The sequence below is a fragment of the Saccopteryx leptura genome, chromosome 2, assembly GCF_036850995.1.
Source record: "Saccopteryx leptura isolate mSacLep1 chromosome 2, mSacLep1_pri_phased_curated, whole genome shotgun sequence".
Classification (NCBI taxonomy): Eukaryota; Metazoa; Chordata; class Mammalia; order Chiroptera; family Emballonuridae; genus Saccopteryx; species Saccopteryx leptura.
The window spans coordinates 313,954,624-313,970,885 of record NC_089504.1 but is presented as its reverse complement, the minus strand read 5'-3'; the positions used below and the strand labels follow the sequence as shown (position 1 = coordinate 313,970,885).

Sequence of the window (16,262 nt, the reverse complement as noted above, 5' to 3'; positions counted from 1 at the left end):
AGCTTCTCCAATTCATACCACATGTATTTAAGAATTATAGGCAATACCTTGAAAAAGCAAAAGGTGTTATCCAATTAAAAAATATATAATAGAATGCAGATCTCAAATTGGATGAAAATTAATGTCTTAAACTGGGGGTCTGCAAACTTTTTTTGCTGTCTGGTCAGAGATGCAATTATTTTAGGTGTTGAGGTCACATACAGTCTCTGTGGCATATTATATTCTTCTTCCTTTTCTTTTTATCAAACTTTAACAATGTAAAAACCATCCACAGCTCGCTGGCTATATACAAAGAGAGGCTAAAGGGCCAGATGTGGGTTGCAGGCAACTTAGATAAGAGAACTACTCAATTAATGACATGGTAACCATTTATTATTTTAAAAATCTGGTTTACTTCTCCTGAGTTAGCTCATTCAATGAACAGAAAAATATCAGAATGGAAGACAGAGGAAGATCACACTATAATAAATCTTGATTAACCATAACTGTTTCTTAATACCGCCTCTCTGTCCCCACACCCAACTTCAATAAGGTAAATAACAAAACAAGGTCATATCAGAGATTCAGTCAAAAGAAATACCAAAGGACATTATGGGATCAGAATTAATACGGAATCTTCTATACTTTCAACATGTAGAATGAATCAGTAACACATATTACATTTATTTCATTCTTTACAGATGACGTTAATACTTTTACATAATCATCTCACTTAACCCATGTTTAGAATTTGGATCTGAAGTCTGATTAAGTAATACTTTCAACCTCGAAGGCAGGAAAAAATACTACTATATTGTTTTAGAAATAAAGTTAAGGAAGATTAAACCAAAAAGGTAAAAAGATAAAGTAACATCAACTTCCAGCATTCTACTTAATTAAGGTTTTAATAAAGCTTCATTTAAAAAAGATGTGTTAAAAAAAATTTGCACAGTGCACATCTGGTTACCTAATCCTATCCATAGTCTTTTAAAAAGGGGAGTATGGATAATGACTAAGAGTTCAGTAATAATAACAGTAAGTCAACTATGAGATGAACATCAACTAATGCTTTTTAAGAGATTACAATGTCTATACACAAGAAGTTTCCATTCATTATTTCACTCACTCTACCAACAGTCCTAACAGATCAAGTACTCTTGCTGTCTCTACTTAGTAGATGGGGAAAGAAGGGTGGGATGATTGGCTACTTGGCCAAAGCTACTGAACCCAAGCAGTCTGACTCTGAAGTCTGCACTGTATGTTGGAACAGACAAGAAAGCAAGAAAACGCAAATGGCCCTTATTTACCAAGAGTAGCCATTGAGAGGAAAAGGTCATAAACAGAATCTGCTTGTATCAAGAGACCAATATTTCAGCTGGGGCAGAAGAACAGCAAATCATAAAAGACTCTTAACTGAGACATTTACCTTGAAAATTAAACTCTAATACATAGGTTTTAATAGCAACTGCCTGGTAATTTTTGGTAAAAACAAAAAACGTTGCTTTGAGAGAGAATAATCTGAATAGCAAGCTTAAAAGTGCTCTAGAGAAAAGCAAACTTTAGTTTTACAAAAATAATCCTCTTTTAGGAACATGCTGAAAATTTAGTAGAGGTATCATGGGTATGGTGGGGAAATTCCTTCCTGCACAACTTCATAAATGCAGGAGGCATTGGAAACTACAACAACACAATCTCAGATGAGCATCCATTCCATCCTCACCACCAGCACAGACATTTAAGAGGTTACACACCAGAAACAATGAAAGGTGGGCAGGCTCTCAAGAGAAATTGTCTAAACCTTCCATCAGAATGATTCCCAAAATTAACATTAAGACTCATGGAGAGTATTTTTTAATAATTTTTCTGGGCAGTGCATTGTGACCACAGTTCTAAGAATCTGAGGTAAGTGGCCTACAAATCACATGGCAAGGAGTTGTCCCTTATAAATTCTCTGCTTATTCTCTTCACTTGCCTGATAGTCGCTCTATCTATAATATCTTTCCCCACTTCTTTTTCCCTATTCAAATCATACCCACTTTATTTGAGTTTTATCTACTACCCGAAGCCATTATTTATTATGTTGGTATTTCCTGCATTTAAATTCCTGTTCTAGGCCCTGGCTGGTTGGCTCAGTGGTAGAGCGTCGGCCTGGCATGCAGGAGTCCTGGGTTCGATTCCCAACCAGGGAATCGAGCACAGGAGAAGTGCCCATCTGTTTCTCCACCCCTCTCCTTCCTCTCTGTCTCTCCCCCTCCCGCAGCCAAGGGTCCATTGGAGCAATGTTGGCCCGGGCGCTGAGGATGGCTCTGTGGCCTCTGCCTCAGGCGCTAGAATGGCTCTGGTTGCAGCAGAGCATCGCCCCCTGGTGGGTGTGCCAGGTGGATCCTGGTCAGGCGCATGCGGGAGTCTGTCTGACTGCCTCCCCGTTTCCAACTTCAGAAAAAATACAAAAAAAAAAAAAAAATCCCTGTTCTATGATACACAGTTTAGAACTTTGGAACAGTCTGGTTCATATCATAACAGGTTTCATATCAATTTGATTATTGTAAAAAATGTTAGTCCTGTTTTCTAATGCACTTAAACACACTTGAATAAAGTGGCTCAACTACATTATATTTGTTATTTTTTACTAGCCTTACAGTAGAAAGTATACAATTCTTCCTGGTTATTAAAGTCACCTTAAGAACTGCTTGGTTTGCTGAGAGAAAAACTTAAAATGTTCTCACCAAAAAAAAAAAGAGAGAGAGAGAAAGAGAAATGTGAGGAGATGGACATGTTAATTAACTAACAGTGGGAATCCTTCCGCAATTTATACAAATATCAAATCACCACAATGTACACTTTAAATATCTTAGAATTTTATTTGTCAATTATACCTCAGTAAAGCTGGGGTGGGGGAAAGACCTACTTGGAACAAGGCAAGAATATAATAAATACTGATTGACAGCCTATTAACTAACAGCTTGTGAGTGGTTTTAGGGAATGGTTGGTTGGAGAGGGGGAGGAGTAAAAAAAAAACCCCACAGAACGTTTAAACAGCTTTCTGTGGATTCTACATGGGCTTTATGTGGAGTAATCCATAGAAAATTTAAGACTAGTAAATACTAGGCACTCAAAAACTCATACATATGCTTAAGAACAGTTGTCAAGAAAAACGTAATTTTAAATGTGGTTTATGTTCCATTGACATGAACTGGCTTGAGGGCCATCACGTGACCTGAGAGGTATGGGAGTGTGAGTGCTAAGGCTCTGCCACAGTTTAACCTTTGTCCCAGTTAAAGATTCAGGTCTTTGGGTCTGCCCCCTGAACCTTTTGAATTTTCATGCCAAGGAAATCTAAGTTCCTTAAGATTCTGAATCTGCCCTGTCAAGCTAACATAACAATGCATACCTACTGTGCAGATTAAACAAGAAGAGACTAGAATGTGTCCGCTCTGAAAAAGTCCACCAGCTCAAACAAATATGGAAAACAATGTCAAACAAAGCTAACCTCGCAATGAAAGGAATTTCCGAGAGCCCCATTCATCAACATATATGGAAAAAACGCTAAGACTACTGGTACCTAAAAGTATTTACCCAAAAAGTACTTTTTCCTCCCAAGACACAGTACAAAGAGAAAAGCAATAACCTGGGCACATATTTGTTCCAATTTCTGACTCTGGCTCATAGTATATTCTTTCTCAACTATCCATACAATCAGGGAAGAAACTGTTAGACACCCACACACAAATGTGTACATATTACCAGATGCAAGTTTCAAACCAATAGTATTCCGATTCTAAACCACAAAGGCAGTTCCGTGTCCTCTTATGGACACCTCAGTACCTCCTCCTGGATCGCTCTCTGCTCCTGTCTCTAGAACTGTGCCCGCTTCTCTGGTGGCTGCGGCTGCGGCTACGGCTGCTGGAGCGGGACCTGTGGCGGTGGCGCTTCTCCCGAGATTTGGATCGTGTTCTCCTCTTCCGTTCCCGCGACATGGAGCGAGACCGATGTCGGCGGTGCTCTCTGGACCTGGATCTACAAAAAACAATTGATTCTGTTTATAGCTTGGTTAACATTCCACTGCTGTTCACTAAAGCCTCTTCTTTAAACAGAAACTACCCACCAGGATAGCTCTGCTTAATGCCAATTCTATTTCCAAGTCAGCTAAATTTATACTAAAATAAATTGCTGTAATAACAACGTACTAGAATTTCAAAAAAATTAACACTAGAGTGCTCAGGTCAATCAATATTGTATAAATTTACACAAGGAATATAAAAAAGGAAGGAAACAATCTAAATCACTACTACTTGCCAGAGACTGTATTGTCTAGATGCTTAATGGAATTGATTTTATTTAAACTTGTAAGATTTTTAGTATACATTACCTGATAACATGGATAGAAGGGAATAGCGGCATGAAAAAGAGTGTTGTTTAGAGTAAGTTACAATTCTCTGAATTATAGAGAGGTTTATATAACCATCAAAATGTTTTATTTTTATTTTTTTAGATTTTATTTATTCATTTTAGAGAGAGAAAAGCAGGGAAAAAAAAACATGCTTGACCAGGCGGTGGCGCCATGGATAGAGCGTCAGACTGGGATGCGGAAGGACCCAGGTTCGAGACCCCAAGGTCACCAGCTTGTGCGCAGGATCATCTGGCTTGAGCAAACAGCTCACCAGCTTGGACCCAAGGTCGCTGGCTCAGGCAAGGGGTTACTAGGTCTGCCAAAGGTCCGTGGTCAAGGCACATACAAGAAAGCAATCAATGAACAATTAAGGTGTCCCAACGAGAAACTGATGATTGATGCTTCTCAACTCTCTCCCTTCCTGTCTGTCTCTATCTATCCCTCTCTGATTCTCTGTCCCTGTAAAAATACAAACAAAAAACCCCCCATAAAATTCATTCAATATGAGTTTTACCAAATGATATTTTAATCCCTCACTCTTTTAGCTATTATAATAAATCTATTTCTTCTGTTGTATAATTTCATTTATCTTTTTAAAGTTATCCATTCATCAAAAAATATGAACTGGGTGCCGCTGCACTGTTCTGAGCACTCAGGAGGCTGGGCAGCAGTCAGTCCCTCACCTCGTGCAGCATGTAGGGTGGCAAGTGCAGGTTCATGGTTATGAGTATGTGACACAGAGTTTATTCTTGTATTATTTACTAAATACTGTATTTTCCATACAAATAACTGTAAACCTACTTTTGTCCACCCTGTATACTCCAAAAGGTTGCCTACACAGATATGTGGGCAATAAATAAATACAGGTCATCGGGTAGCAAAAAAGAAATGGAGAACAAAGCTGAAATGATTTATTTCACCTTTTAAAAAGCTCATTCTGGGTGATATGTGAAAAACAAACTGAAGTGGAGAAAGGGAGTGGGCAGGTATAGAAAGTAGAAACCAGTTATGATTCTATCGTAACACCTGGTAAGAGTGGCTTGAACTAGAATGGTAGAAATTAAATTTCTGGTCTGAACATCTAATGGTGTCCTATATACAAATAGTTCAAATATCTTTTTTTTCAACAAAGGTAAACAAACACTTTGCATTAATCAACCAGTAAAGAGAACAGCAATCAAGCAGTAAACAGATCTGAGAAACAACAATATACATTAGCTAACCCAATTGATCCTGTTTACTAATGTCTTTGTTTTTTAGTGTTTTAAGCAGAACAATGACTGAAAGATTCTAAAATGCAGTAAGGGGCATCTAACAGAAATGTAAGGTTTTCCTTTCGTAATGACAAATGCTCTAGTTTACAGAGAAAGTCCTTGGAAAACAGTTGCCCTTTAGAATTAAGAGTCTTCAGAACACTTCAAAGAGATGTGATCCAAGGAGGAACAGTAGGAGTTGAAAAAGAACGAGAAAGGGCATGGCAAGTGAGGAATTAAGAATGACGAAGTGCACTTTGCCCCTTTCTCAGATAGAAAAATTAATAAAAATTATTTTTAAAAAAGGGGGGCTTTGAAAACTCTCCAAATACTAAACCCAAAAGTCAAAGAAAAGTGTCTTCATGTCCTCTTCCTCTTTAAGGCTGTTGAGTGCCCCTTTAAAGTGATTTGTGATCAGTTATAAAAGCACAAGTGATAAACTCATATAAAATTAAGATGGAAGCATACACTAAAATTTTAGTTTCCCTTAATCATGAACCCTTCATGCAAAAATGTGTCCAACTATTTAGCCTACTTACATTTTCACCAGGTATAACCTCTTAGAATGTGTTTCTTAATGGCACCACCCAAATTGATTTTAAAAATCCTGTCACTTCTCTATCTTGAGTTTCTGAAGAAAATTTTGAAATATTCTGAAATATATTTAGCCTTCCCCTTCATCCAGGACACTATATAGTTTTACTCTGATAAAACTAACCTGTAGTGCATGAGTACCTTCTGACCAGTTTCTTCTCAAATGCTATTCCTCAAACTTGATACAAAAAATAAGTGTATTAATCTACTTCTCTTTCATTTTAAAAAAATATTTACTCTATAACAACCATCTTCAAAAAACACAGCTTTACTATAAATACTTATAGTGCTAAACTTGTATTATACCTACCTTTTAGGATTCTTGCTATGTGATCGAGACCTAAAAAAAAAAAATCTGTTTTCAGAAAAGTAACTATAACTAAGCAAAAACAAGTACACTGTGCTGCTAAAATTATTCTTTTTGATTTCTAATTTTTGTATTAATTTTATAAAGATAATGCATGTTGTATGCACACAAAAATTTTAAAATGCACCACAAACTCTACAGACTTCCCCACCTCAGCATATAAGCTCCCATAACTAAGACACCTGGCCCTTAAAAGAATATCCTCCTGCCTGACCGGTGGTGGAACAGTGGATAGTGTTAACCTGGGACACTGAGCACTCAAGTTCAAAACCCCAAGACCGCCAGCTTGAGCGTGGGATCACAGACATGATTCCCATGGCTGCTGGCCTGAGCAAGGGGTCACTGGCTCGGCTGGAGCCCCTGGTCAAGGCACATATAAGAAGCAATCAATGAACAACTAAAGTGTCGCAACTATGAGCTGATGCCTCTCATCTCTCTCCCGTCCTGTCTCTTTCACTTAAAAAAAAAACAAAAAAAAACGCCCCTAGGGAACTAAAACAGTACATGACAACTCACTAATTCTCCACAAATGACTTTCCAATGTTGGGAAATATTCTTGGTATCTGTAATTTCTCCTTTTCCTCTGGGAACAGAGTAAAATTTCTATGATCGGAGATGCATACACTTTGGATCAACAACCTCATACTATAATCCCTAGAACACCCAAATCAATCCTACATGTTTCTTAATGTGACACGTGACCCTCTTACATACAACACTTTACATTTCCTAGTACACAACACTCAATGGAAGTATAGTAATAGCCAATTACGGTTACTAGGAAGCCACAGGGAGGTTTATTATAGAGACAATATAGATGGTTGAAACACGACTTTGGACTCAGCCTGATGAAAAGTTTTAACTCGGTTCCGCCGCCCACCATCTGTGTGACGTTGGTGGATCATACTTACTCCTCCTCAACTTAGTGCATCAACTGTAAAGGAGGGACAGCAATATAAATTCCACAATGTGGGGGCGTTGTAAGCGTTGGATAAACTACTAGAAGTGAACTCTGGGCACAGTGCCTGGGAAACAGCACCTGGTAAGTGACAGTAATTTTTATCATTACCCATCTCAATACCATACTGGAATTCTATCTTGTGTCATTTTAAACTCACTTGCAATTTCTTCATCTTCCATACTTGGTCAAACTATTTTTTCAAGTTCATAGACTTAAAAAAAAATTTAAACTACTGGAATACATTACATTTTATAATCATTGTTAAATTTGCCAGATGGCAACAAAGGAGCAGGATGTGATGTCTTTTCTTGTCTACAAATGTGAAAACACAGTCCTGCAAAGAATTTTTTTCTCATCTGACTCACCTCAGCTGTGTTTTCGTGTCACTACGTTCAGCTGAATTTTAACTTAACTGAGATTTCTAATGCCAATAATATTGTTTTAAATATCACAGTATTGGGCAATATTACCATGAGTGTAAACAAGAGAGAACAGAGCTAACACTCTTGAGGTAAAACTTAGTGTCAATGAAGAACATATACATCAGCAGAGGAGTGGGAGCACCTAAGAAGGGTGATCTCCACATGCAGCTCTGTTCTGTTACTTCTGTGCTATAGGCAATGAAATATAAATGGAGTCAGTTCAAATGTCTTGAAATAGACTGAGTATATAATGCTCAAAGCCTGGATGAAGTTCAGTGACCTATTGCAAACTATTAAGGGTTTTAATTAACTTAGGCACATTAGCTGGAGGTATTGAAATTTCAGAAATGTATAATACAAGAGAACACTATAAATTAAACTCAGGTAAATCTTTTGTGGCATACTTGTCCATCCTAAGGTTACTGAAGAAGTTATGAATACGAAGTACAAATAAAGTTGCCATGCAATTTGTTATCAAGAGGTAAAAGTGACCCATAACATTTAAACATTGTAACTATGAAGATTTATATGATCCTATCAACTAATGAATACCAATTTAAATAAACTATGTATCTATTATTAAATTAGTAAAAAGTTTAATAGTTTATAGCTCCTAGAATTGAATGTAGAATGAGAGTACAATAGAAAAGAATCAATAAAACAAACACCCTGTCAACCTGGAAACACTGAGGTTGCCGGTTCAAAACCCTGGGCTTGCCTAGTCAAGGCACATATGGGAGTTGATGCTTCCTGCTCCTCCCCCTTCTCTCTCTCTTTCTCTCTCTCTCTCTCTCTCTCTCTCTCTCTCCCTCCTCTCTAAAATGAATAAATAAATTAAAAAAAATAAATAAATAAAACAAACACCCCAAACCCTTTATGAAGCATAAAATATATCATAAAAATAAACAGTTCTTTGTTAACCTGGTATAAAATTAGCACAATATGAAAATCAGAGTCTAGAAAAGGGCTTTTCATATATCTTACATAACATTAAGATGTGAGGCACTCTTCATTACCTCTTCCATACATTCTGAAGGAAAAAACCTTTACTTAAATGGCCCTAAGTTAATATACCTACATAAACATTGCTTCACATTTTAAAGAGTAAACAAAAATTTCCCATGCCTAGATTTATTAACATCTAAAATCTTGTACCAATCACATCTCTTTTAAGAACTAGGGATATTCAATCAATTTCAGATACTTGGACTATTCATTTCACCACTCCATACCTCCTCAGCTTCTCCCTCTCTTCTCTCTCCCTTTCTTCTCTCCGCTTCAGGCGCTCCTGGTTTCTTTTCTCCTGCTTCTCAGCGACAACTCTCTTAAAAAAAAAAAAAATGACAGTTTAAATAGTAATAAATTAGGGGCATTATTTACTGGGTCCATTCTTTTTTTTTTTTTTTTTTTTTTTTTTTTTTTCCATTTTTCTGAAGCTGGAAACAGGGAGAGACAGTCAGATAGACTCCCGCATGCGCCCGACCGGGATCCACCCGGCACGCCCACCATGGGGCGGCGCTCTGCCCACCAGGGGGCGATGCTCTGCCCATCCTGGGCGTCGCCATATTGCGACCAGAGCCACTCTAGCGCCTGGGGCAGAGGCCGAGGAGCCATCCCCAGCGCCCGGGCCATCTTTGCTCCAATGGAGCCTTGGCTGCGGGAGGGGGAGAGAGAGACAGAGAGGAAAGCGCGGCGGAGGGGTGGAGAAGCAAATGGGCGCTTCTCCTGTGTGCCCTGGCCGGGAATCGAACCCGGGTCCTCCGCACGCTAGGCCGACGCTCTACCGCTGAGCCAACCGGCCAGGGCTGGGTCCATTCTTAATGAGCACTATCCTAAACTTTACCATATCTGGTTTCCAATATTGTACAAGTAACATCAAATCTGCTTAGTAACAATTCAATTTTGGTAAGTATAATCATTGGGCTTACAAACCTGGTTTCCATCTTTCCTCTTTTGGGGGACATTTAAAAATTTTCATGATTCTCCATGACTTAATGATATTTAAAAATCAGTTCTATAAAATTTTTCTCCTCTGATTTTAAAAAAGAAACCAACCATTACAAATTGCAAGTTCCCACTGTTGTACATTTTCCAACAAAGAAATTTTTTCTACCCCTTTCAATTACCATCCTATGCTGCTGCTTTTTAAAGCACCAGTCATGTGCGCTACAATTGTTGCTAGGTCTGTGGGCAGACTCCCAGTGGGTCCCAATTCTGAGTCCAATAACCATTTGCTATAATGAAACTCATTTTGTCATTTAAAAAAACTTGCCCACGCAAGATCATACTAGCTACTCAGAATACTGAGAACTCACTATTAGCTACAATATTTATTGACTCTGCTTGTGTTCAACCCGAGAAATACCTTGTTTGCTTATCTTCTCAAAAGAACTCAGCAGATACGCGTTGCCTTTCTCACAATAGCATACATATTTGACAATGACTGTCTTCCTTTTTAAAGAAAAAGAGGATTCATTCTAACTCTTTTCTGAAATGGGGCAGGAGTATAAAATAAAACTAGAGGTCCTAAGGTTTAGTTTTGGTAAAGAACTGTAAATATTTCAAATAAATATTGGTCTTACTTTCTCAATTTTCCTTTAAAGTAAATATTATATTATTAATTTTATAGAAAAAAAATTCCAGGCGACTTTGTGTAAAAGAATTCATTTAGGACAAGTTTGCAAGATTCCTACTTCATGTTCAACTGCTACGTCCAAGAATAAGGGGATAATAATTAAAAGTCTGTTTCTCAACACCATCCGTTAAACCAGCTGGTATCTCCATTTAAAATCCTACATTGTTCAGCATGAATTGTCGAATCAGTCAAGAATATCAGAAAAAGACAATGAATACAAATCAAAAGAAGTGGCTAAAATGAATAAAGTGAGATATTAATTTACCAATATACCTTTAATTCTTCAAGCTTCTCTCTTATTTCAATAAATCCCAGGTGCAGTTTACCCCCAAAATGATCAGCCAGTCGTCTGTCATTATCATGAAGACCTAGATATGCAGAGCAGACCTCACACACTCGAAGTTTCTGCTGCTGGAAACTGGAAGCTGGCATAGAATTCCGATAGACTTCCTAAACAAAAGTGAGAAAATGAGTAGCAATCAATCTTACTGAAAGTCAGAAACAAAAGACACTTTTCTAATGAACAGAATGTTTTCTAAAAAACAAAAAGCATGACTATTTTGTCATGAAAAGTACTGATTCTTCACTAGCCTCCATCCTGCCTCAGGACCTCTCCACTAGAAACAAAAAAATCACAGCCTCAAACACTTTTTGCCAAGATCTACCAACTATGGCACAAAACACGACGTTCTGAAAAGGTATGCTGTAAAAATTTTTTAAACATGCAATAGCTGACTATTTAGGTAGGGATGCTGACCTCTTTTCCCTTAGATTGTCAAAAAAATAACAGCCAACACAACAGCCATCCTGTGTGAATGATTCAAAATTACATTTACTATTTTTTGTCAGATGGGCAAAAAATTTATTTTTTGTTGTGTTGCAGAATTTTAGTAATTAGTATATGTGTGCCAGGAACCGAAAAAAATTGAAAATCGCTGCACTACGCTAGTATAAAACAATCATCACTATTTCTTCATTTTAGCGTGGATTGCTATAACTGTAAACAAACAAATTTCTCTTACAGTATTTGATGTCTAGTGTTAGTAATATGTTAAACATCTACAGTGTTGTCTCATATAAGACAGTACTGATGTAGGAACTATCAATACGTGCATCGTTCAAGGGTCAGCTATAATCTTCACGCACATATAGATGACGTTTTATGAAAACTGCACAACAGCTATGCACTGCATATAAAACAGAGGTACTAGAAGCTTAAAATGGAGCTAAACAATTCCTTGGCCCTGGCCAGTTGGCTCAGTGGTAGAGCGTCAGCCTGGCGTGCAGGAGTCCCGGGTTTGATTCCCGGCAGGGGCACACAGGAGAAGTGCCCATCTGCTTCTCCACCCCTCCCCCTCTCCTTCCTCTCTGTCTCTCTCTTCCCCTCCCGCAGCCAAGGCTCCATTGGAGCAAAGTTGGCCTGGGCGCTGAGGATGGCTCCATGGCCTCTGCCTTAGGCGCTAGAATGGCCCTGGTTGCAATAGAGCAATGCCCCAGATGGGCAGAGCATCGCCCCCTGGTGGGCATGCCAGGTGGATCCCAGTCAGGCACATGTGGGAGTCTGACTGCCTCCCTGTTTCCAACTTCAGAAAAGTACAAAAAAAAAAAAACCCCACAAAAACCCCCACAAAGCTAAACAATTCCTATTGCCTAGTGATGTCATAGCCATTCTAACATGTTACATAACACTTAAATTGATTTAGTCCCCCCCCTTAATACTCTGTCAATCATTTTCAGTCAAAGCTGTGCTCTTCAAGTACAGATACCAAGACTCCCTAGACCAGTGGTTGGCAAACCGCGGCTCGTGAGCCACATGCGGCTCTTTGGCCCCTTGAGTTTGGACACAAAGGCCAGCTTAGGAGTATCTTAATTAAGTTAATAACAATGTACCTATCTATGTAGTTTAAGTTTTAAAAATTTGGCTCTCAAAAGAAATTTCAGTTGTTGTACTGTTGATATTTGGCTCTGTTGACTAATGAGTTTGCTGACCACTGCCCTAGACCAACATGAAGAAACCAGTCACCTCTGCTTCCCTCTTCTTCGCCCGGGCTTTCTCCACTTCATCCATCACTTTCTGGGACTCTTCCACATTCCCTTCAGCTCCCAGCTGTTCCACATTGGCCAACAACTTACCAATTTCTTCATTTAACTCGTGAACACGTTCTGCCTAGAAAGAAACAGAAAAAAAGATCGTGAATAAAAAGCAGAGAAGTATCAAAGTTCAAAATATTTCAGAAATGCTTACAAAAGACACATTATCTGAGGCAATATGAGTTTAAATACTGCTTTCTGAGCACATCATGAATGAATTCACAAGACACGCGGAGAGTTTGAGTCTGCCTGCCTTCACTTCACTGAGGGACTAATAACTCTCTCACAAAGCTGTGAGAGATGAGAAAATGTGCCTTGTACATCCACAGCACACACATTACTGAGTTTTTGTATATTAGTGTGGCACCCCTTCTTCTTAGCCCATGTCTTTCCGATGGGGTTAATTCTTGCCTTGGGATTCAATATGCCTCCTCCTCCTTCTCATCTGCACCACCATCATCCTGGGACTCTATTTCATTTCTTTTCTTTTAATGGCACCTGACACATGATACATTAGAACCCTTGTACTTCAGGATGCCCGTCTTCCTACTTCCCTCAGCAGAGAACTTTTCAGGGAAAGTTGGTTGAAAGTAACTGTTTTCTCAAATGAGGGCATCCACTTCCCTTTATACATACATCTCAAGCACTATATTTAATGCTGTCAAAAAGTTACTCTAGGCCCTGGCCGGTTGGCTCAGCGGTAGAGCGTCGGCCTGGCGTGCGGGGGACCCGGGTTCGATTCCCGGCCAGGGCACACAGGAGAAGCGCCCATCTGCTTCTCTACCCCTCCCCCTCTCCTTCCTCTCTGTCTCTCTCTTCCCCTCCCGCAGCGAGGCTCCACTGGAGCAAAGATGGCCCGGGTGCTAGGGATGGCTCCTTGGCCTCTGCCCCAGGCGCTAGAGTGGCTCTGGTCGCAACAGAGCGACGCCCAGAAGGGGCAGAGCATCACCCCCTGGTGGGCAGAGTGTCGCCCCCTGGTGGGCATGCCGGGTGGATCCCAGTCGGGCGCATGCGGGAGTCTGTCTGACTCTCTCCCCATTTCCAGCTTCAGAAAAAAAAAAAAAAAAAAAAGTTGCTCTATGTGGGTAACTTTTTGTCTCCATTCTGCATTTTCATACAATGTACCACATTGAATGGTACAGATGTGCTCGAGTTAATAAGTCATCAAACCAGCAAAACACAATATATGGCCTTTTCTGGATCCTGATTAGATCACACCAACTGTATGGGAAAAACAAGCACTGTGAATATTATGCAATATTTAAAATTGTTAACTTTTATGAATATAATTTTGTGTTTATATTTTAGAGGTAAAATGATATGACATCTAGAATTTGCTTACAAAATAATGAAACAACAGAAAGCTGACAGTTTTTGATCCATAGGGATTCACTGTACTTTTCTTTCTGCTTTTGTAAAAGTATAACACCACAAAACATTTTTAAAAAGTACCAAGTCAAGTAGACAAAACAACAGTTAAAAAATGAACATTCCAAAAAAAAAAGGAACATTCCATTTGAAAAATGGGTATAAGACATACACAGACATTCCACTAAAGAGGATATACAGACGGCAAATAATCACATGAAAGAAATGGTCAAAGTCATTAATGATTAGGGAAACGCAAACTGAAACCACAACGAGGTATTGCAACAGACCTCTCAGCATGCGTACCATGGAACAGCGACATCATCAAGTGTGGGGGAAGTGCAGCATTACACACTGCTGGGAGGCGTGTATGATGGCCTGGCCACTCCATAAGAAAGTTTTGGCACTTGCTTTCAGAACTAAAAACAGGCTTACCATATAACCGAGCAATTGCCCTCGGGTATTTATCCCAGAGAACTTACATCCACACAAAAATCTGTATATGGTATCAGCCAATAAACTGGAAACAACCCAAATGTCCCCTTTCAATATGCAAATGGTTAAACTGTGGTATATCCATGCCATGGAATACTACACAGAAATAAAAGGGAATGAACTACTAATACCACAATTTGTATGAATCTCAAGTTGTGCTGAGAAAAAAGCCAATCTTCTAAGGATACACACTGCATGACAGCATTTATGTAACATTAGGTGAAATAACATAAAGATGGAGAATAGATGAGTGGTTGTCAGGGTTAGGGGAAAGGAGCGTTGTAGCTATAAAGGGGTTACATGAGGGAGTCTTGTGATGATGCTAATTAGTGTAATTATGGTAGTAGTTATTCAAGTTACACACATGATAAAATTGCATCGAGCCTGACCAGGTGGTGGTGCAGTGGATAGAGCATAGGACTGGGATGCAGAGGACCCAGGTTCAAGACCCCGGGGTTGCCAGCTTGAGCATGGACTCATCTGCTTTGAGCAAAGCTCATCAGCTTGGACCTAAGGTTGCTTGCTCAAGCAAGGGGTTACTCGGTCTGCTGTAGTCCCACAGTCAAGGCACATATGGGAAGGCAGTCAATGAACAATTAAGGTGTCGCAATGAAAAACTGATGATTGATGCTTCTCATCTTTCTCCGTTCTTGTCTGTCCCTATCTATCCCTCTCTCTGACTCTGTCTCTGTAAAAAAAAAAAAAAAAATTTACATCGAGTTACAAACACACACACACCTCTCACACCCAACTGCATGTGTATCTGAATAAAATGCAGCCTGGACTACTGTTAATTTCTTGGCTTTGATACTGTACTATTTTTTTTTTCCTTTCATTTTTCTGAAGCTGGAAACAGGGAGAGACAGTCAGACAGACTCCTGCATGCGCCCGACAGGGATCCACCCGGCACGCCCACCAGGGGCGACGCTCTGCCCACCAGGGGGCGATGCTCTGCCCATCCTGGGCGTCGCCACGTTGCGACCAGAGCCACTCTAGCGCCTGAGGCAGAGGCCACAGAGCCATCCCCAGCACCCGGGCCATCTTTGCTCCAATGGAGCCTTGGCTGCGGGAGGGGAAGAGAGAGACAGAGAGGAAAGCGCGGTGGAGGGGTGGAGAAGCAAATGGGCGCTTCTCCTGTGTGCCCTGGCCGGGAATCGAACCCGGGTCCTCCGCACGCTAGGCCAACGCTCTACTGCTGAGCCAACCGGCCAGGGCCGATACTGTACTATTGTGTAAGATATGTTAACATAAGCGGATGACAGAGGAAGAGTACACAGAATTCTCTGTGGATGTCTTTGCCAAGGTCCTATGAATACGATTTTTCAAAATAAAAAATGACTTGGAACATTATTCTGTCCTACCGAAGAGAGTGCCACTTACCTTTGCAGCCACTTCAGCACTGATCTCTTCCTGAGTCTCTGCCAACCTTTTCTTAGCCACTTCTGTTCTTCTGTCGCAATCTGCAATGAACGACTGCAGATGATCCATAGCCTACAAGTTTAATTGAAAAACAATTATTGCCAGAAAAATCAACTTTCTCAGAAATTCCTTTACACAAAAATCACACCTTTCAAAAATGCTGCTATGAAAGTAAAAATATAACAAAACTAAGTTCAATTATGAATCAAAACTACTATTCATCATCTATCAAATTGGGAAAGAAAAAATGGAAATAATTCCCAGGAAGGTAAGATTGTAAGAAAACTG

The 16,262-nt window shown here is 39.7% G+C and overlaps 1 protein-coding gene across 5 annotated transcripts in view; it reads right to left on the bottom strand.

The window, feature by feature from the left end:
- LUC7L2 (LUC7 like 2, pre-mRNA splicing factor) overlaps positions 1 to 16,262 on the bottom strand; it is a 57,437-nt gene that overhangs the window by 1,258 nt on the left and 39,917 nt on the right. For all 5 annotated transcript variants that reach the window (XM_066362861.1, XM_066362864.1, XM_066362865.1 and 2 more), the window contains 6 exons: positions 15,936 to 16,046; positions 12,625 to 12,768; positions 10,875 to 11,051; positions 9,199 to 9,290; positions 6,527 to 6,556; positions 3,805 to 3,996 (listed from right to left, as the gene is read on the bottom strand). In XM_066362861.1, coding sequence (XP_066218958.1) covers positions 3,805 to 3,996; positions 6,527 to 6,556; positions 9,199 to 9,290; positions 10,875 to 11,051; positions 12,625 to 12,768; positions 15,936 to 16,046 — 746 coding nt within the window. The remainder of the gene's footprint in view (positions 1 to 3,804; positions 3,997 to 6,526; positions 6,557 to 9,198; positions 9,291 to 10,874; positions 11,052 to 12,624; positions 12,769 to 15,935; positions 16,047 to 16,262) is intronic.